We start from the raw sequence: 22,490 nt of genomic DNA, 5'->3' as shown, positions 1-22,490 counted from the left end.
CTTCGCATACTGATCTTTCTCTGAGAAAACACCAGGTGGTGCGACGTATAGACTGCTCGGTCTCAGCAAGAGCAAATCATTGGGAGTGATGGCGTTCAAATCCTTAGGATCATCAGACGCATGGGTTAACGGTCTACTGTTAATTGTGTACTCAACTTCACACATCAAGGTCCTGAGCTGTTCCTCATCTCTACACACTCTCATATGCTGCTCATTCAACATGGCTTGTAGTATCTTCCGAATGGTACGGATTTGGCGTTCCCAGATGCCGCCAAAGTGTGAAGCTGCTGGCGGGTTGAACTTCCAGGTGATACCACGATCAGTTGTGAATTTCTCGAGAGTTTCATGATTCCACTCGCTCATCGCCTTTTTCAACTCTGCATGAGCACCCACGAGGTTGGTACCATTGTCGGAAATCAACTCTTTTATATTTCCTCTTCTGGCAATGAAGCGTCTCACTGCATTTATGCATGAGCTTGTGTCTAGGCTCTCTGCAATCTCAATGTGAACTGGTAAATGTCGAGCAGGTGAAACTGGTAAATGTCGAGCAGGTAAATACAACTCCATACCGCTTCTTTATGTTGCGGCCCTGCTTGATATTGAAGGGGCCAAAGTAATCTATTCCGGTGCTAGTGAAGGCTGGCTTCTCAGATAGCAGCCTGTTAGCGGGTAAGTTTGCCATCTTCTGCTGACCCAATTTAGCTTGGACTTTCTTGCAAATCACGCACCTCTTCAACACACTCTTCAAAACCACTCCTGCCTTCAAAATCCAATATCTCCGGCGCAGCTCTGCAAGTACATGATTTCTGCCTTGGTGGTGAATCTTTTGGTGTGTATGTTGCATAATCAGGTCTGTCACGTGGCACCTTTGTGGCAGGATTATCTGATGCTTGGCTTCCTCTGGGAGTTGAGCGGCTTGTAACCTACCGCCGACCCTCATCAAGCTCTTGTGCATCACTGGGTCTAACTGGTCTAACAGCTTATCCACTTTCTGCTGTTTTGGAGATTCCCTTGTGAGATCTTGAGGGCCATCATTCATTTCTTGAAGCCTCTTTATCTGGTGAGGAAATGCCTCATGTTGAACCCATCTCAAGATACTCACTTCAGCTTCTTCTATTTCTTCCACTGTGAGGTTGTTCACAGCGTCATGTTTGAATTCTTCTTTGCTTCTCTTTCTCAGGATTCTCTTTAACCGTAGCCACCATGCTGCGGCTCTCCTCAGACGATTCCAATCTGAGTAGTATTCTATCAGCTTCTTAACTGCATTTGACCGACTCAGCAGATTTTCAATCGGAACTGCCGCCATGACACGCTTTACTTCTGGGTCCCGATCTACTTCTGGCTCCTCGGTCACGCAAGTTGAAGGCCAATCTGCTTCTGCATGCCAGAGAAACTCTGGTCCTCGGAACCATCTCCTATTGGCAATGAACTTGTCGATGGAAAGTCCCCTTGAACAGTCGTCTGCTGGATTCTGTTCTGATCTCACATACTTCCACTGACATGGATGAGAACTGTCCCTTATCACTGTAAGTCGATTAGCCACGAAAGACTTGAACCTTGTCGTCTCATTGCAGATATACTTGATGACGGTCATACTGTCTGTCCAGAAGAAAGTCTGGTCAACAGGGATCTCCAGCTCTCTAACTATCGAGTTGTGTACTCTCACTGCTACAGTAGCTGCTGTAAGTTCAAGTCTGGGTATGGATTGCTGCTTCAACGGGGTCACTCTTGATTTGGATGTAACAAAGGAGCAATGAACATCTCCATATCTGTTCTGTAGTCTCAGGTAGCTGACGACGCCATACCCTTTCTCACTGGCATCGGCAAAGTGATGGATCTGCACACTAACAGGATCCTGAAAGCCTTCAGGCTTGAAGCATCTATCTACTGAGATGCATTCTAGTTTGGGTAGGTCCATCAGCCAAAGGTTCCATTTGTGCAGGTGTTCTTGAGGAATCTTCGCATCACAGTTCAACTTGAATCTGCATAGATCCTGAAGCAGCAACTTGGCAGGCATAATGGCAGCACTGACCATTCCCAACGGATCATAAACTGAACTCACAATGGATAGTATACCACGACGTGTGGGTTCACGAACTTTCACATTGATCTCGAAGCCGAAGGTGTCGCTCTCCATACACCACAAGACTCCAAGAGTTTTCTCTGGTGGAAGAACATCTTGATCAATCTGCAGGCCTTTTACCTCCTTAGACCATTCTTCCCTAGGAATCGACCGTAAGACTTCTCGCTGATTGCTGACCCACTTGGTGAGTCTGAATCCACCCTCAGCTAACAGGTCTGTCACTTCCCTCGAGATGACCTTGGCCTCTTCTTTATCTGGTACTGACTTGCAAAAGTCATCGACGTAGAAATTCTTCCTGACAGCATTCGTAACTTCCGAGCGATAGCGCTGTTCGTTGTCTGTAGCTGTCCTACGTAGTGCATAATTGGCACAGCTGGGAGACGATGCTGCACCAAAGACGTGCACTGTCATTCTATACTCTTCTAATTCACGACTCAGATCTCCACCTGGCCACCATAGGAATCTTAGGAGATCTCTATCTTCCGATCTCACCCTCACTTGGTAGAACATTGCCTCTATGTCAGCTTTGACGGCAACTGGTTCTTGTCTGAATCTCATCAGCACACCTGTGAGACCATTGGTCATGTCTGGCCCTTGTAACAGCTGTCGGTTCAGGGAAACACCACCATACTCTACGGCGCAGTCGTACACCACTCTCATCTTCTGCTTCTGAACTTGGTAAACACCGTGATGTGGGATGAACCAGACTTTACCATCACTTCTGAACTTCTGGCTGTCGGGAACCTTTTCAACATAACCCTTGCCTATGGTATCTTCCATAGCTTGCACATATTTCTCTTTGAACTCTTGGTTCTTATCGAACTTCCGCTTCAGTTGAACAGCTCTCTTCTCTGCCAGCGAGCGGTTGTCAGGCATTCTTACTGTGGGTCGCTGTAGTGGTAGTGCCATCTGATAGTGACCGCCTTGAAACTCTGTAGTTTCTTTGACAATGTCTAAGAAGCGCATGTCTTCCCTTGACAGTGCACTTTCATCTTGGCTTTCGCCCAACCTTTCATTGAAGTCTAAGTTCATGTAGTGTTTGTATTGATTTTCCAGGTTGGTCAAGCCATCTAGTACGTTGATGTAGTTCGCATCAAGTTGGGATTTGGGTCTGCCGGGCACTCCATAGATGACCCATCCCACAGGGGTCTTAACACCATAAGGATCTCCCGAGTCGCCTCTGATGACCTCAATTGGTGTTGTAGCAGCTGGTACGTTCATACCTATGATTAGGGTTACCCTTGGAATCGCTGGGCTGCACAGTTGTGGTAGTTGTATGTGTGACAGGTGGGTCCATTCCTGCAGATCATCTTTCGTTACCATGTCTTCTGGCGACACAGGAATGTCATTCTTGACATACACATCAGGTAGGTCGATGAAGCTGTTCTCCTCTATCATCCCTCCCAACTGGAGTCTATCTATCACGATAGCAGAGTCGACAACTTCTTCTGAATTCAAGGTTTTCAGTATTATACTTCTCTTCCTTGTTCTCACCTTCAGTGCTCTGCAAATCTCGCTGTCTGCGAAAACTGCTCCACATCCGTTGTCTAGAAATGCGTACGTGGCAATGCATTCATGACTCGAAGATGCCTTTACTAAGACGGGTACGATAGCCATTCGAGGACTGCCAGATGCGTGCAAATTCGCCCCAGCCCCTAGTACACCTGCACACCCCGTTGTAACTTGGGTCTGAGAGTTCTGCGCTGGGTGGGACGTCTTAGTGATTTTCTCATCATTATGCAGAACTGTTGGATGGTTGCCTGGACATTTGCTGCATTTACTTAACTCTCTCTGTTTACAGCTTGATTTCGTATGACCGACCCCCAGGCAGCCAAAACACAATCCGTGTTTGAAACAGAATGACGACTTGTCCTTCCAACTCAGCTGCGCGAATTTCATGCATTCTAATGTAGCGTGATGGGAGTTACCGCCACAGAATTGACAAGACTTCTTCTGCCTTGCTTTCTCTGCATGGCTATTCACAGCGGTGCCAAATGCCTCTTTCTTGACTTGAACTCTTTTGTTCTTCTCTCCAATGTTATTCTTGCCTAGGTGGGGAGTCTCACGTAGCCTTCCAAACGTTGGGTTGGAGAGTATCTGAGAGTGTCGATCTACGAAACTCACCAGATCGTCAAGGACAATGCATCTCTTTTTCTCTTCTTCCACTTCATACACTTTGTTTCTCCACATGCTGCGCAGTCTGTACGGAAGTTTCTCGACCAACATCTGGATGCTCTGGGTGTGGTTTAATTCACTGAGAGCGCTGACAGAACTTGTCATGTTCTTGCACTCCGATAAGAATATCGAAAACTTATTCAGGCCGGTAGCATCTTCTGCTCTGATGTCAGGCCAATTATTGGCTTTGTTTAAAACCGCCTGAGCAATCTTGTGACTGTTGCCGTATCTTTTGGCTAGCAACTCTTTAGCCTTGCTGTAGCCCTCTTCAGCATCATGGTAATGTAAACAACTGCTTACCAGAGTGTTGGGCTCTCCGGAGGTATATTGGCAAAGATAATTCAGTCTATCTCTACCGTCTGTGGTCTTGTCTTCGACACCGAACTCAAAGGACTTGACGAATCTTGTGTACTTCAGTGTATCACCATTGAAGGTTTCTATCTGTTGTGCTGGTAACGCAGCTCTAACTTGTTGCTTGATCAAAAGTTGCGTCAGCTCACCGATATCGGAAATGGGCTGCAGATGTGGTTGATACCGTTGTGCTGTAGTTGGCTCAGGCACATGGTGATCCAGCTGAGCACAATCTTTGTGTAGCTGGCCTATATTCACCTGCGGAGTCAATTCTGGCATCCGGTTTTCGACTTCATCTACTTTAACTTGAAAGTCTTGCGGTATCGACCAAGGATTTTCAATCTTGTTGGGCTCTTCATTTGAAGAGACCCTTTCAGATGCTCCAGCTTCAATTCTATCACCCAACACAGAACTTGCACATGCCGCCGGATGAGGAATTTCGTCGGGCAACTTGAATCTGATTTTCTGATCAAACTCATCTTCATATTGCTCTATAGCACTAATGCTGGCTTCAGAAACTTCTATTTCTACCTGCAGGTCGAAGTTTTCCCTTTCTCTCTGCAGTCTAAATTCTTCCTGTTGCCTAGCTTGTTGCACAGCAAGATGTCTAGATTCTAATTCTTGTTTCTTTGTCAGTAGACGTTGCCTACATAACAGTTCAGCTCGTTTTGCGGCTGCTTTCACATGAACTGAGCTTGATGTTCGGTTACTCATGGGTGAAATTTGAGAAACACTATCTTTGGCATCCATCATTCTTTGATGTTCTCCGACGTGAAATATAACAGAAATGATATTACGGCATCATAAAACCGGTAGGTAAATATATAGCGCCCTCTATGGCGACATCATCAAGGCAAGACGATTTATCGATGCCCGAAATTGTCCGGTACGGGTGAAGAAATACAGGGAACCCGCAGTAATTCTACTTCAAAGTTCTATAGCTACACTCTACAAATGTTCACGAAGAAACTGGGTAGCACATTCAGTAGATCTACAGTTCATAATCAATTTTCTTTTACTAAAATGTAGGGTTCAAATTCTATTTCCCCACATTTTGCCACAGGCCGCCAATTTCCAATAACGCGATCTCAATCGGACCTATAGTTTCTAGAATTATCGATGCTAGAAACCTGTCTATATGAGTAACAGTTGGTTTATTGTTCATACTGCAGGTGTCATTACATACCTCAGAACAGGCATCACAGATGTACATGTAGATTCAACTTAGAAAATGAACAACTCAATGAAAATGAGAGAGAACAATAGAGAACGGTAAAAGAAAATTGTTGTCTAGCTGGCCGTGGCGAACGAACTGAAAACAAGTAGTTGCCACGCGTAACATTTGAAACTGATTAAGAACGCGTAAGTGCGCGCAGTACGCAAACCAGAAGCGCGCAGAAGACTGGCCTCAACAAATATGTTGTTTTTTATAGGTATCAATAAAAAAACAAAAACATTTTTTGGTTATTTTTGGATACAGGTACGGCGATGGTCGAGATGGGAGAATCACTGAGGCAACTTTCTGAAGTCAAGGACGCCTTCAATCTGAACGTCAGACAGAACTTCCTGGATCCCCTGGATCATCTCAAGAACAAAGATCTGAAAGAGATCAACGTGAGTTCCATCTTACAGAATCTGACAGAATTTGGTTGATTTTGATAGAAGCAGGACTGTGTTGCACAGCCACCTGCAGGGGAAATTCAAGCACAAATGGTGGCCAATCTGGAAAAAAATTGATAGAAGACCAGTGATCGATTACTGGTTGATTTGGGTTGTACCTTATGCCTGTGTACTTTTTGTCTTCGATAAATTTGGGGTCCACTTTTTTCCTGTCCCTGTTAAATCTGACATCTGTGATTTTATAATTCTGATGCACTCCTTAATGCAGTCATCCTCCAAGGGTGATTATGAATAGCAAACTACCCACACAACGAATACAAAATTGTTTAAAGTCATTCTTAACCCTAACTCCCTGGGCATTTTTGCGATGATGCTGCAAAATCCTCCAACTGCCTTCATGTCAAAATTGCATGCAGCCTCAATCCTGCAAAATCCTCCATTATTTCTTGAATGTGATCCGTGGAAGAATGATCACTGCCTCAATCCTACAAAATCCTCCAGCAATCACTGCCAATATGTTGAGGCAGAGCCAGTGACATCCTGGAGCAGTGCGGAGGACTTCAAGTATAATTTATGTACAGCTGAGCATAAACAAACACAAGGCCCGGCCCAAGACCTTAACACACTGCATCCTGCAAAATCAGCCACACAATTTTGCCAATTAAACAGCCTCAATCCTGCAAAATCCTCCATTTTGCAAAGAGGATTTGGGAGGATTTGGGAAGGTTAGGGTTAATGCAGTCGTCCGCCAAGAGTGATTATGTTAAGCAGACAACCTACCCAACAAATTGTTGAAGTCATTCTTAATGATACTTGAACGGCAAATGACAATGCTCAGAGATAACAGGAACTCGAAAATTGTCACACTTTGACCCATAATTTATATAAGGTGCCTTACAACAATGTGCAAATGTCTCTTGTCAAACAGTACATTAACTTTCTCCCCAATGTGTCATTTCTACAGCACCATCGGAAGAAGTTACAGGGGCGACGTCTTGACTTTGACTACAAAAAGAAGAAGCAAGCAAAAGGTAGGCGACAGATTATCTCAACTCCATCATATCAAATCATCTTACATTACTAAAATCATAACTAAAACAAAAATAATGTTAGACTTAAAAAGTTTTATTGTTAACATGACACTAAGTGTATATCATTATTAAGACAAGATAAGTTTTGCGGTAGCACCATGTGAATAAATCTCTTTTCTGAGTATGTGTGGTTCTGAAAAGAACCGGAGGGACTCAAAGTTTCGAAAGTATGCTCTGCCCTTCGTCAGGAGAATGAGGGATTCCAATGATGATGCGATGTTATAAGGATGGGTGCGGTGAGGCATGAGAAGGATGCAAACTGGTGAAGCTGTGGTGATGTGATGGAGTTCTTGAGGTAGGTGTTCATCGTCGCAGATGATGAACACCTACCTCAAGAACTCCATCACATCACCACAGCACTGCAGCGCAACGGATACCAGCCCAGCCAAGTCAAGACACAAGACCCAAGAACCATTCCCGGCCGTAGGGTCTCCTATACCCAAAGCCAACTAGTTAGGGCCCCTAGTTCCATCACCCTCCCCTACTTAGGCACCACTTCTCATCACATCCAGTGGATCCTCCAAAAGCATGGAATTCGAGTCTTCCACACAGCCCCTCTGAAGATGCAGAACCTGCTGACTTCACACAAGGATCGGTGTGACCCAGAATGCAGACCAGGGGTGTACAAGATTCCATGTCAATGTGGCAAAGTGTATATCGGCGAGACTGGCAGGGACCTCCCCACCAGACTCAATGAACGCAAAGCCCATGGCAGGAAGAGAGACTTCAAGAAATCTTCCATCGTCAAACACTCCCACACCGAAGACCACCCGATCAACTGAAGCCAAGCAGAAATACTCAGTAGCATCGACTGCTGGTACCCCCGACGCATCAGAGAAGCCAACTATACCCCTGAGCTCCTTCCCCTTTGCCCCCTCACTGTGTACTGACACGCTCCAGTGATCATCCAGCATCCTTCAGTCAACTTGCATCCTGTCTCAGCTTCAGCGGTTTCGAGCTTCACCAGTTTGCATCCTTCTCACGCCTCACCGCACCCATCCTTATAACATCGCATCATCGTTGGAATCCTTCATTCTCCTGACGACGGGCAGAGCATACTGTTCGAAACGCTGAGTCCCTCCAGTTCTTTTCAGAACCACACATACTCAGAAAAGAGATTTATTCACATGGTGCTACCGCAAAACTTATCTTGTCTTAGTATCTTTCCACCATGCAAACCTTCAAATCTCATCCTATATCATTATTAATTGTCATACATTATGCCCCCAAAAAGTGTCTGTAGAAAAAAAAGTCTGATGTGGTTTGGGATTGGAATCATTTGCCCTTGAGCATTAAACCGAGGTCTTGCCGTGATGACTGATAGCCAGGCAAATGATTCCAATCCCAATTGCAGCCCTTTTCACAACATGCAGGATTTTACACAGCTTACTTAACACAGCACTGAAATTGATTAAGGCAAGGAACTTGGTCACAGTGTCCCAAAATGTTGTTGTGATCAATTGACAAGTGTGCAGTGATGCGTGACTGAAATTAAATGAAACTCATCGGGGTTGAGGCCAAGATAGGGAGTATCTGCACAATCAAACTTTTTCAATTTGGACTTCATGGTTTTGAAGTTATTTCAAAAATAGTCAGACGGACATTTCTTTTGGACATACTGTATAATGCGTATAATATTTGTTTGCATTAAAAGAAAAACAAAAATTGCATTTTTAAAATATATTTTTACCTACCCTACCACACAGTTGTTTTTTTTTATATGCAATAGAAAACACCACACTTTTTGTTCTTGGTTGGCCTTATTATTTTAATATATGTTTCAGTGTCCAATTCATTTCATGGAGCCTTTCAGAGATCTCTCAGGTTATTCTGGATGGCTGCATGTCGAAGGAAACACATGCTTTATGTCAAAGGGAAATAATGCTCTGTATAATTTTTGTTTGTGAACCCCCCCCCCCCTCAGCCCCCACCTCCCACCACCACCCAGGCTTGACCCTACTCATCCCTCACCTCATCTCCATGAAATCCAACTGGTAGAAATGCAAGCTGCGCGTCTTTGCCACCACGGGCAAGAAGGAGCAAATGGACAGGGAGAAGATGAACATGGCCAACATGCTCAGCATGTTCCGCATCAACTGCTCGGACGTGGAGGTCATCCCGGACCAGAACAAGAAGCCCAAGGAGTAGAGCCTGAGACGGTTCAAGGAGCTGTCCAAACCCTGGATGCTGGATGAGGAAGCAGGGGAGACCATGGAGAAGTTTCCTTGGAAGATTAGCAAGAAAGTAGTCACTACGCTCAACGAGAAGGTAGAATCTCCCTCTTGCGCTCAAACATCCCCCCCCCCTCCACAGAGAAAACTATCAACGAGGGCCATTTGGGCACATGAGGTGTTGCTGATCGCTGACAACATCAAAACCAAACTGCATTATACACATATTTCTGAATTTTTCAAAGTGGGCAAGTATCTATTTGATTTTTAAAAGGAGGGTATACATTTAGACGGCATTGGAATCATATAGCTTAATAAGAAATCGCCCGAAGCCAATGATGAAACCACGGATTGGAAAATGCGTTTAAAGTCCGGTTCCGGAATATTATTTTGTGCGTTCCAGAACCACAAGGCGGGAGTCTGTGACACGTTGTATGTATGTACACTACAAGCGGCGGCTGTACCGTACTGTATTCGCAAAGTAACGTGAACATAAATTCTGCATAAAATTGTGACTCAAGTCGACTCGAGTCATTACAACTCTGACCAATGCCTATTCTTAACATAGACATTGACAAAGTGGGAGACTAAACACGATGGAGCTTGGTAGCTCAGTTGGTGGAGCACTGTAACAGCAATCCGGAGGTCCCAGGTTCTATTCCCTCTTCCTTCAATTTGTGGATTGTTGTATTTCCCTGTACAGGCCACAGATTATTGCATTGACTGGTCGCCCTGGATACAGGCCTGCCCTGGTTCACTTCGTCTCCCATATCACCAAGAGCACAAGCCTTCTCATATGCGGAGCAGTGCTGATTGTAAGTTATTGCTACAGTCGCAGGTTTTGTGTGATTTGATGAAAGCTTATCCTTATGAAACATTATGATCATTAAACAAGATTTGTCCAGGTTTTTGGCTTTTTGCAGCGTTAACGTTGGTCTTTTCCAAGACCTGGACACAATTTATTTAGAGCAATTGCATTCACATTTTCCTTCCTGATTGGTTTCCGTCTAGATTGGTAGGTTGGGTAAGATCAAGACCAACACAATCATCAAGGAGCTCTCCAAACCCTGGATGCTGGATGAGGAAGCAGCCTGGAGACCACAGAGAAGTTTCCTTGGAAGATCAGCAAGGAAGAAGTCACCACGCTCAAAGAGAAGGTAAAATCTCCCCCTTGCGCTCAAGCACCCCCCCCCCCCCACAGTGAAAACTATTAACTTTATATTTATTTTTGTTCAAGTTGGTCAGTAGTGCAGAATAATTCACATGTTAACTAATGCATGCAAAATAGAGAAAAAAAGTAAATTTCAATGACTATCATCCCACCCTATATTTGTAGGCTATAGAAATGTCTAATCCCCCAAAACAGATTTTTACCTACCCTACCACACAGTTGTTTTTTTACATGTAATAGAAAACACCACACTTTTTGTTCTTGGTTGGCCTTATTATTTTAATTTATGTTTCAGTGTCCAATTCATTTCATGGAGCCTTTCAGAGATCTCTCAGGTTATTCTGGATGGCTGCATGTCTAAGGAAACACATGCTTTATGTCAAAGGGAAATAATGCTCTGTATAATTTTTGTTTGTGAACCCCCCCCCCCCCACCTCCACCCCCACCTCCCACCCCCCCCCCCCCCCCCCCAGGATTGACCCTACTCATCCCTCACCTCATCTCCATGAAATCCAACTGTGAGAAATGCAATCTGCGCATCTTTGCCACCACGAGTAAGAAGGAGCAAATGGACAGGGAGAAGATGAACATGGCCAACATGCTCAGCACGTTCCGCATCAACTGCTCGGACGTGGAGGTCATCCCGGACCTGAACAAGAAGCCCAAGGAGTAGAGCCTGAGACGGTTCAAGGAGCTGTCCAAACCCTGGATGCTGGATGAGGAAGCAGGCGAGACCACGGAGAAGTTTCCTTGGAAGATCAGCAAGAAAGTAGTCACATACGCTCAACGAGAAGGTAGAATCTCCTCCTTGTGCTCAAGCACCCCCCCCCCCCCCTCCACAGAGAAAACTATAAACGAGGGCCTTTTGGGCACCATCGTGGCTTATAAATGCTGGTACCAAACGAACAATAACCAGCATGAGTGAACCAGTGAAGTGTCCCTTATTCCGGCTTCTGCTTGTTTGACTATAAAGCGCCCTCTTTTGTCCATGCATGGAGACAATACACTTAGAGCTCTTCCCAGTACCCACCTTATACGGAAGATAGATAGTGCCACTCAATGAGTGTGAATATAATTTTTTTGGTGCGTGTGAAAATTTTTTTTTTTGTACAGCGGCCGCCACTTATTATGTGGCGGCCGTCAGATAATAAGTGGCAGCCGCCACATAAGTCGCCATAATAAGTGGCGGCCGCTGTACAAAAAAAATATATATTCACACTCTTTTATGTGGCGGCTGCCACTTATTATCTGGCGGACGCCACATAAAAAAGTGTGAATATATTTTATTTGTACGTGTGAAAATATTTTTTTTTCACACAGCGGCTGCCACTTATTATTTTTAATTCATGTAGCGGCCGCTGTACAAAAAAAATATTCCCACATTCACCAAAAAAATATATTCACACTCATTGAGTGGCACTATCTGTCTTCCGTAACTTAACACGTAGTACCTAGTTTTTGTGATTTCAACATACAGGGTGAGCAGAATATTTCGATGAGTATTTTGAGTACCGAAATGTGTACTCACAGACTTTGCGGAATGAATTTTGATGAACAGTTTGAGTAAAATGCAAGCAGGTCTTTGAAGAATTAAGTCAAAGTTGCAAAATGTATAACAAGATCATTAAACCAGATTTGTCGAGGTTTCTCGCTTCTTTTCAGCACTAACGTTGGTCTTTTCCAAGACCTGGACACAATTTATTTAGAGCAAATGCATTCAAACTTTCCTTCCTAATTGGTTTCTGTCTAGATTGGTGGGTTGGGTAAGATCAAGACCAACACAATCACCAAGGAGCTCTCCAAACCCTGGATGCTGGATGAGGAAGCAGCCTGGAGACCACGGAGAAGTTTCCTTGGAAGATCAGCAAGGAAGAAGTCACTACGCTCAAAGAAAAGGTAGAATCTCCTCCTTGTGCTCAAGCAACCCCCCCCCCACAGTGAAAACTATAAACTTTATATTGATTGTTGTGTTAGTTAGTCAGTAACGCAGAATGTTAACTAATGCATGCAAAATAGAGAAAAAAGTAAATTTTAATGACTTTCATCCCATCCTATATTTTCAGGCTATAGAAATGTCAAACCCCCCAAAACAGATTTTAACCTACCCTACCACACAGTTGTTTTTTAAATGTAATAGAAAACACCACACTTAGGCCTTATTATTTTAAAATATGTTTCAGTGTCCAATTCATGGAGGCTTTCAGAGATCTCTCAGGTTATTCTGGATGGCTGCATGTCTAAGGAAACACATGCTTTATGTCAAAGGCTGCTATAGTGAAAGGGAAATAATGCTCTGTATAATTTTTGTTTGTGAACCCCCCCCCCACCTCCGCCCCCACCTCCCACCATCCCCCAGGCTTGACCCTACTCATCCCTCACCTCATCTCCTTGAAATCCAATTGGTAGAAATGCAAGCTGCGCGTCTTTGCCACCACGAGCAAGAAGGAGCAAATGGACAGGGAGAAGATGAACATGGCCAACATGCTCAGCAAGTTCCGCATCAACTGCTCGGACGTGGAGGTCATCCCGGACCTGAACAAGAAGCCCAAGGAGTAGAGCCTGAGACGGTTCAAGGAGCTGTCCAAACCCTGGATGCTGGATGAGGAAGCAGGGCAGACCACGGAGAAGTTTCCTTGGAAGATCAGCAAGGAGGAAGTCACTATACGCTCAACGAGAAGGTAGAATCTCCTTCTTGCGCTCAAGCACCCCCCCCCCCCCCCCCCCCACAGAGAAAACTATAAACGAGGGCCATTTGGGCGCCATAATGGCTTATAAATGCTGGTACCAAATACACGATAACCAGCATGAGTGAACCAGTGAAGTGTCCCTCATTCCGACATCTGCTTGTTTGACTATAAAGCGCCCTCTTTTGTCCATGCATGGAGACAATACACTTAAGGCTTTACCAGTATCCACTTTACGCTTAGTCCCTGGTTTGTGTGATTTTAAGTCCAGTCTTGCAACATCTGTTAATTGTGTCCAACCTTTGACATTCTGGTTGGTTATTTTTCAAATATTAGTATTGATCACTTTCAGTGCAAATTGAACAACCCTTAAGTAGTTCATTTTATTTGCCAAGTGGAACTCGACATATTAAACATCAATATTCCAGTCCATTTTCCACCTAAAATCTTTGGTCTTCTTCATAATTCCCTATTAAAAAAATATCCTCCTAGCCAAGATAGTTAGTCTCTTCCATAAATTCCCTCTAAAAATGTCCTTTTAGCCAAGATAGTTAGTCTCTTCCATAAATTCCCTCTAAAAATGTCCTTTTAGCCAAGATGGTTAGTCTTCTCCATAAATCCCTTCTAAAACAAATATCCTCCTAACCAAGATGGTTCCTCTCCTCCATAATTCCCTTCTAAAAAAATATCCTCCTAGCCACGATGGTTAGTCTATTCCATTATTCCCTTCTAAAAAATATCATCCTAGGCAGGATGGTTAGTCCCCTCGGTAATTCCCTCCTAAAAAATATCCTCCAAGCCAATATGGTAGTCTCCTCCATAATTTCCTCCAAAAAAAAGCACCCTCCGAGCCAAGCATGGTTTAGTCTCCTCCATAGTTCCCTTCTAAGAAAAATATCCTCCTAGCCAAGATGGTTAGTCTCCTCCATAATTCCCTTCTAAAAAATATCCCCCTAACCAAGATGGTTAATCTACTCCATAATAAAAGTATCCTCATTACCAATAATTATGGTCGTCTTCTCAGTAATTCGCTTAAAACAAGTCTGAGTCTTGCGCGTAACTTTGTACACACCTGTCCCAAGTTCTTTCCACTGACTATCCCTATTGCCGAGTATGATATAGGCCTATATCTTTTATAAATAGTCGTCATGCTAATTCAAAGGCATATTCATAGAAAGGTGGAAATCTCCTTGCTGCCACGGTGTCAGATTTAACGTTTGGTATACCGTGAGGTATATCTAGGTTGTGTTAAGTTCAGGTTTACTCCGATCTTAACGATAACCAAGTTAACGATCATTAAATAACAATTGACTGTTATTTTTCTTTTTCTGAAGGCTGGTACAAGGACAAGATTTTGCCCAAGATGGAGTTCTGTTCTGTTGGTTGGGTAAGATCAAGACCAACACAATCATCAAGGAGCTCTCCAAACCCTGGATGCTGGATGAGGAAGCAGCCTGGAGACCACGGAGAAGTTTCCTTGGAAGATCAGCAAGGAAGAAGTCACCATGCTCAAAGAGAAGGTAGAATCTCCTCCTTGGGATCAAGCACCCCCCCCCCCTCCACAGTGAAAACTATAAACTTTATATTTATTTTTGTGTAAGTTGGTCAGTAGTCGGCAGAATGATTCACATGTTAATTAATGCATGCAAATTAAAGTAGAGAAAAAAATTAATTTTAATGACTATCATCCCATCCTATATTTTTAGGCTATTGAAATGTCAAACCCCCAAAACAGATTTTACCTACCCTACCACACAGTTGTTTTTTGTATGTAGTAGAAAACACCACACTTTTGGTTCTTGGTTGGCCTGATTATTTTATTACATGTATATGTTTCAGTGTCCAATTCATTTCATGGAGCCTTTCAGAGATCTCTCAGGTTATTCTGGATGGCTGCATGTCTAAGGAAACACATGCTTTATATAATGCTCTGTATAATTTTTGTTTGTGAACCCCCCCCCCCAACCTCCGCCCCCACCTCCCACCACCCCCAGGCTTGATCCTACTCATCCCTCACCTCATCTCCATGAAATCCAACTGGGAGAAATGCAAGCTGCGCGTCTTTGCCACCACGAGCAAGAAGGAGCAAATGGACAGGGAGAAGATGAACATGGCCAACATGCTCAGCAAGTTCTGCATCAACTGCTCGGACGTGAAGGTTATCCCAGACCTGAACAAGAAGCCCAAGGAGTAGAGCCTGAGACGGTTCAAGGAGCTGTCCAAACCCTGGATGCTGGATGAGGAAGCAGGCGAGACCACGGAGAAGTTTCCTTGGAAGATCAGCAAGGAAGAAGTCACTACGCTCAACGAGAAGGTAGCATCTCCTCCTTGCGCTCAAGCACCCCCCCCCCCCCCCCCCTCCACAGAGAAAACTATAAACGAGGGACATTTGGGCGCCATCGTGGCTTATAAATGCTGGTACCAAATACACGATAACCAGCATGAGTGAACCAGTGAAGTGTCCCTCATTCCGGCTTCTGCTTGTTTGACTATAAAGCGCCCTCTTTTGTCCATGCATGGAGACAATACACTTAAAGCTTTACCAGTATCCACTTTACGCTTAGTCCCTGGTTTGTGTGATTTTAAGTCCAGTCTTGCAACATCTGTTAATTGTGTCAAACCTTTGACATTCTGGTGGGTTATTTTTCAAATATAAGTATTGATCACTTTCAGTGCAAATTGAACAACCCTTAAGTCGTTCATTTTATTTGCCAAGTGGAACTCGACATATTAAACATCAATATTCCAGTCCATTTTCAACCTAAAATCTTTGGTCTTCTTCATAATTCCCTATTAAAAAAAATATCCTCCTAGCCAAGATAGTTAGTCTCTTCCATAAATTCCCTCTAAAAATGTCCTTTTAGCCAAGATGGTTAGTCTTCTCCATAAATCCCTTTTAAAACAAATATCCTCCTAACCAAGATGGTTCCTCTCCTCCATAATTCCCTTCTAAAAAATATTCTCCTAGCCAAGATAGTTAGTCTCTTCCATAAATTCCCTCTAAAAATGTCCTTTTAGCCAAGATGGTTAGTCTTCTCCATAAATCCCTTCTAAAACAAATATCCTCCTAACCATGATGGTTCCTCTCCTCCATAATTCCCTTCTAAAAAATATTCTCCTAGCCAAGATGGTTAGTCTCCTCTGTAATTCCCTTCTAAAAAAATATCCTCCTAGCCACGATGGTTAGTCTATTCCATTATTCCCTTCTAAAAAATATCCTCCTAGGCAAGATGGTTAGTCCCCTCGGTAATTCCCTCCTAAAAAAATATCCTCCAAGCCAATATGGTAGTCTCCTCCATAATTTCCTTCAAAAAAAGCACCCTCCGAGCCAAGCATGGTTTAGTCTCCTCCATAATTCCCTTCTAAAAAATATCCCCTAACCAAGATGGTTAATCTACTCCATAATAAAAGTATCCTCATTACCAATAATTATGGTCGTCTTCTCAGTAATTCGCTTAAAACAAGTCTGAGTCTTGCGCGTAACTTTGTACACACCTGTCCTAAGTTCTTTCCACTGACTATCCCTATTGCCGAGTATGATATATGTCTATATCTTTTATAAATAGTCGTCATGCTCATTCAAAGGCATATTCATAGAAAGGTTGAAATCTCCTTGCTGCCACGGTGTCAGATTTAACGTTTGGTATACCGTGAGGTATATCTAGGTTGTGTTAAGTTCAGGTTTACTCCGATCTTAACGATAACCAAGTTAACGATCATTAAATAACAATTGACTGTTATTTTTCTTTTTCTGAAGGCTGGTACAAGGACAAGATTTTGCCCAAGATGGAGTTCTGTTCTGTTGGTTGGGTAAGATCAAGACCAACACAATCATCAAGGAGCTCTCCAAACCCTGGATGCTGGATGAGGAAGCAGCCTGGAGACCACGGAGAAGTTTCCTTGGAAGATCAGCAAGGAAGAAGTCACCATGCTCAAAGAGAAGGTAGAATCTCCTCCTTGGGATCAAGCACCCCCCCCCCCCCCCTCCACAGTGAAAACTATAAACTTTATATTTATTTTTGTGTAAGTTGGTCAGTAGTCGGCAGAATGATTCACATGTTAATTAATGCATGCAAATTAAAGTAGAGAAAAAAATTAATTTTAATGACTATCATCCCATCCTATATTTTAAGGCTATTGAAATGTCAAACCCCCAAAACAGATTTTACCTACCCTACCACACAGTTGTTTTTTGTATGTACTAGAAAACACCACACTTTTGGTTCTTGGTTGGCCTGATTATTTTATTATATGTTTCAGTGTCCAATTCATTTCATGGAGCCTTTCAGAGATCTCTCAGGTTATTCTGGATGGCTGCATGTCTAAGGAAACACATGCTTTATATAATGCTCTGTATAATTTTTGTTTGTGAACCCCCCCCCCCCCAACCTCCGCCCCACCTCCCACCACCCCCAGGCTTGATCCTACTCATCCCTCACCTCATCTCCATGAAATCCAACTGGGAGAAATGCAAGCTGCGCGTCTTTGCCACCACGAGCAAGAAGGAGCAAATGGACAGGGAGAAGATGAACATGGCCAACATGCTCAGCAAGTTCCGCATCAACTGCTCGGACGTGAAGGTTATCCCAGACCTGAACAAGTAGCCCAAGGAGTAGAGCCTGAGACGGTTCAAGGAGCTGTCCAAACCCTGGATGCTGGATGAGGAAGCAGGCGAGACCACGGAGAAGTTTCCTTGGAAGATCAGCAAGGAAGAAGTCACTACGCTCAACGAGAAGGTAGCATCTCCTCCTTGCGCTCAAGCCCCCCCCCCCCCCCCCCCCCCTCCACAGAGAAAACTATAAACGAGGGCAATTTGGGCGCCATCGTGGCTTATAAATGCTGGTACCAAATACACGATAACCAGCATGAGTGAACCAGTGAAGTGTCCCTCATTCCGGCTTCTGCTTGTTTGACTATAAAGCGCCCTCTTTTGTCCATGCATGGAGACAATACACTTAAAGCTTTACCAGTATCCACTTTACGCTTAGTCCCTGGTTTGTGTGATTTTAAGTCCAGTCTTGCAACATCTGTTAATTGTGTCAAACCTTTGACATTCTGGTGGGTTATTTTTCAAATATTAGTATTGATCACTTTCAGTGCAAATTGAACAACCCTTAAGTAGTTCATTTTATTAACCAAGTGGAACTCGACATATTAAACATCAATATTCCAGTCCATTTTCCACCTAAAATCTTTGGTCTTCTTCATAATTCCCTATTAAAAAAATATCCTTCTGGCCAAGATAGTTAGTCTCTTCCATAAATTCCCTCTAAAAATGTCCTTTTAGCCAAGATGGTTAGTCTTCTCCATAAATCCCTTCTAAAACAAATATCCTCCTAACCAAGATGGTTCCTCTCCTCCATAATTCCCTTCTAAAAAATATTCTCCTAGCCAAGATAGTTAGTCTCTTCCATAAATTCCTTCTAAAAATGTCCTTTTAGCCAAGATGGTTAGTCTTCTCCATAAATCCCTTCTAAAACAAATATCCTCCTAACCATGATGGTTCCTCTCCTCCATAATTCCCTTCTAAAAAATATTCTCCTAGCCAAGATGGTTAGTCTCCTCTGTACTTCCCTCCTAAAAAAATATCCTCCAAGCCAATATGGTTAGTTTCCTCCTTAATGCCCTTCTAAATGATACCCTTCTAAAAATATCCTCCTAGCCAAGATGGTAGTCTCCTCCATAATTTCCTTCTAAAAAAAACACCCTCCGAGCCAAGCTGGTTATAGTCTCCTCCATAGTTCCCTTCTAAAAAAAAAATATCCTCCTAGCCAAGATGGTTAGTCTCCACCATAATTCCCTTCTAAAAAATATCCTCCTAACCAAGATGGTTAATCTACTCCATAATAAAAATATCCTGAAGTACCAATAATTATGGTCGTCTTCTCAGTAATTCGCTTAAAACAAGTCTGAGTCTTGCGCGTAACTTTGTACACACCTGTCCCAAGTTCTTTCCACTGACTATCCCTATTGCCGAGTATGATATATGTCTATATCTTTTATAAATAGTCGTCATGCTCATTCAAAGGCATATTCATAGAAAGGTGGAAATCTCCTTGCTGCCACGGTGTCAGATTTAACGTTTGGTATACCGTGAGGTATATCTAGGTTGTGTTAACTTCAGGTTTACTCCGATCTTAACGATAACCAAGTTAACGATCATTAAATAACAATTGACTGTTATTTTTCTTTTTCTGAAGGCTGGTACAAGGACAAGATTGTGCCCAAGATGGAGTTCTGTGCTGTTGGTTCTAGGCCGGGGGATGAGCCACGTAGAGCCCACATCCTGGCGTTCTTTATCACAGCTGCCTGCATAGCCATTGGTAAGTCAACACAATCTTCCTTCTTGTGATATTTGCAGAGTCGCATAACCTTCAATTTAGGATCACCAGATAATCAATGATAAATGAACGTAGCTCGTCTATAGAAGCATGTTCACTTAGCCATTACCCAAATGATTAAAAAAAGCACTAAGCATAATCCAATGAAGCCATTAGTCCCTGCCCCTCAAAGTGCCCTGCCTGTTACTCCTTATACCGCCCCAAACCGCCCCAGCACTCTATGGTTGTATGGATTCATCCAGGAATAAATACAGTGTTGTACAATGGAATACAGAATTCTACCAAATATGACACTCATTCTTTAGAAACTGAACCGCACAAGCTCGCACATGAGGTGTTGCTGATCGCTGACAACATCAAAACCAAACTGCATTATACACATATTTCTGAATTTTTAAAAGTGGGCAAGTATCTATTTGATTTTTAAAAGGAGGGTATACATTTAGACGGCGTTGGAATCATATAGCTTAATAAGAAATCGCCCGAAGCCAATGATGAAACCACGGATTGGAAAATGCGTTTAAAGTCCGGTTCCGGAATGTTATTTTGTGCGTTCCAGAACCACAAGGCGGGAGTCTGTGACACGTTGTATGTTTGTACACTACAAGCGGCGGCTGTACCGTACTGTATTCGCAAAGTAACGTGAACATAAATTCTGCATAAAATTGTGACTCGAGTCGACTCGAGTCATTACAACTCTGACCAATGCCTATTCTTAACATAGACATTGACGTGGGAGACTAAACACGATGGAGCTACGTAGCTCAGTTGGTGGAGCACTGGAACGGCAATGCGGAGGTCCCAGGTTCTATTCCCTCTTCCTTTCAATTTGTGGATGGTTGTATTTGCCCGTACAGGCCACAGATTGCATTGACTGGTCGCCCTGGATGCAGGCCTGCCCTGGTTCACTTCGTCTCCCATATCACCAAGAGCACAAGCCTTCTCATATGCGGAGCAGTGCTGATCGTAAGTAATCTGCTAAAGTTGCAATTTGTCTGTGATTTGACAAGAGCTTGTCCCTGTGAAGCATTATTGTATTAGTTGAGTACCTTTTTACAATTCTTGTGTACCTCTGGTGAATTATTTTAATGAATATTTCGATGAGTATTTTGAGTACCGAAATGTGTACTCACAGTTGAGTATACTTGAAGAAGACTTTGCGGAATGAATTTTAATGAACAGTTAAAGTAAATGCAAGCAGGTCTTTAAAAATTAAGTCAAAGTTGCAAAATGTATAACAAGACCATTAAACCAGATTTGTCCAGGTTTTCGCTTTTTGCAGCGTTCACGTTGGTCTTTTTCAAGACCTGGCCACAATTTATTTAGAGCAAATGCATTCACATTTTCCTTCCTGATTGGTTTACGTCTAGATTAGTGGGTTTGGTAAGGTCAATACCAACACAATCATCAAGGAGCTCTCCAAACCCTGGATGCTGGATGAGGAAGCAGCCTGGAGACCACGGAGAAGTTTCCTTGGAGGATCAGCAAGGAAGAAGTCACCACGCTCAAAGAGAAGGTAAAATCTCCCCCTTGCACTCAAGCACCCCCCCCCCCCCCCACAGTGAAAACTATTAACTTTATATTTATTTTTGTGCAAGTTGGTCAGTAGTGCAGAATGATTCACATGTTAACTAATGCATGCAAAATAGAGAAAAAAAGTAAATTTCAATGACTGTCATCCCACCCTATATTTGTAGGCTATAGAAATGTCTAATCCCCCAAAACAGATTTTTACCTACCCTACCACACAGTTGTTTTTTTATATGTAATAGAAAACACCACACTTTTCGTTCTTGGTTGGCGATATTATTTTAATATTTGTTTCAGTGTCAAATTCATTTCACAGAGCCTTTCAGAGATCTCTCAGGTTATTCTGGATGGCTGCATGTCTAAGGAAACACGTGCTTTATGTCAAAGGGAAATAATGCTCTGTATAATTTTTGTTTGTGAACCCCCCCCCCCCCCCACCTCCGCCCCCACCTCCCACCAACCCCAGGCTTGACCCTACTCATCCCTCACCTCATCTCCATGAGATCCAACTGGGAGAAATGCAAGCTGCGCGTCTTTGCCACCACGAGCAAGGAGGAGCAAATGGACAGGGAGAAGATGAACACGGCCAACATGCTCAGCAAGTTCCGCATCAACTGCTCGGACGTGGAGGTCATCCCGGACCAGAACAAGAAGCCCAAGGAGTAGAGCCTGAGACGGTTCAAGGAGCTGTCCAAACCCTGGATGCTGGATGAGGAAGCAGGCGAGACCACGGAGAAGTTTCCTTGGAAGATCAGCAAGAAAGTAGTCACTACGCTCAACGAGAAGGTAGAATCTCCCTCTTGCGCTCAAGCACCCCCCCCCCCCCCCCCTCCAGAAAGAAAACTATAAACGAAGGCCTTTTGGGCGCCATCGTGGCTTATAAATGCTGGTACCAAATACACGATAACCAGCATGAGTGAACCAGTGAAGTGTCCCTCATTCCGGCTTCTGCTTGTTTGACTATAAAGCGCCCTCTTTTGTCCATGCATGGAGACAATACACTTAGAGCTCTTCCCAGTAATTATACGGAAGATGGATAGTGCCACTCAATGAGTGTGAATATTTTTTCCTTGGTGTGTGTGAAAAATTATTTTTCTGTACAGCGGCCGCCACTTATTATGTGGCGGCCGTCAGATAATAAGTGGCAGCCGCCACATAAGTCGCCATAATAAGTGGCGGCCGCTGTACAAAAAAATATATATTCACACTTTTTTATGTGGCGGCTGCCACTTATTATCTGGCGGCCGCCACATAAAAAAGTGTGAATATATTT

The 22,490-nt window shown here is 43.5% G+C and overlaps 1 protein-coding gene across 1 annotated transcript; it reads right to left on the bottom strand.

The window, feature by feature from the left end:
* Window positions 1–499: 499 nt before the first annotated feature.
* Window positions 500–5,359, bottom strand: LOC119734355. The gene has a single exon (XM_038207828.1). It carries the CDS (start codon window positions 5,357–5,359, stop codon window positions 500–502), a length of 4,860 nt encoding a protein of 1,619 aa, XP_038063756.1.
* Window positions 5,360–22,490: the final 17,131 nt, after the last annotated feature.

Source organism: Patiria miniata, unplaced genomic scaffold, assembly GCF_015706575.1.
Source record: "Patiria miniata isolate m_02_andy unplaced genomic scaffold, ASM1570657v1 HiC_scaffold_10, whole genome shotgun sequence".
In the NCBI taxonomy this organism is placed as follows: domain Eukaryota; kingdom Metazoa; phylum Echinodermata; class Asteroidea; order Valvatida; family Asterinidae; genus Patiria; species Patiria miniata.
The sequence above is the reverse complement of the archived record's forward strand: the minus strand, read 5'-3'. Positions and strand labels throughout refer to the sequence as shown.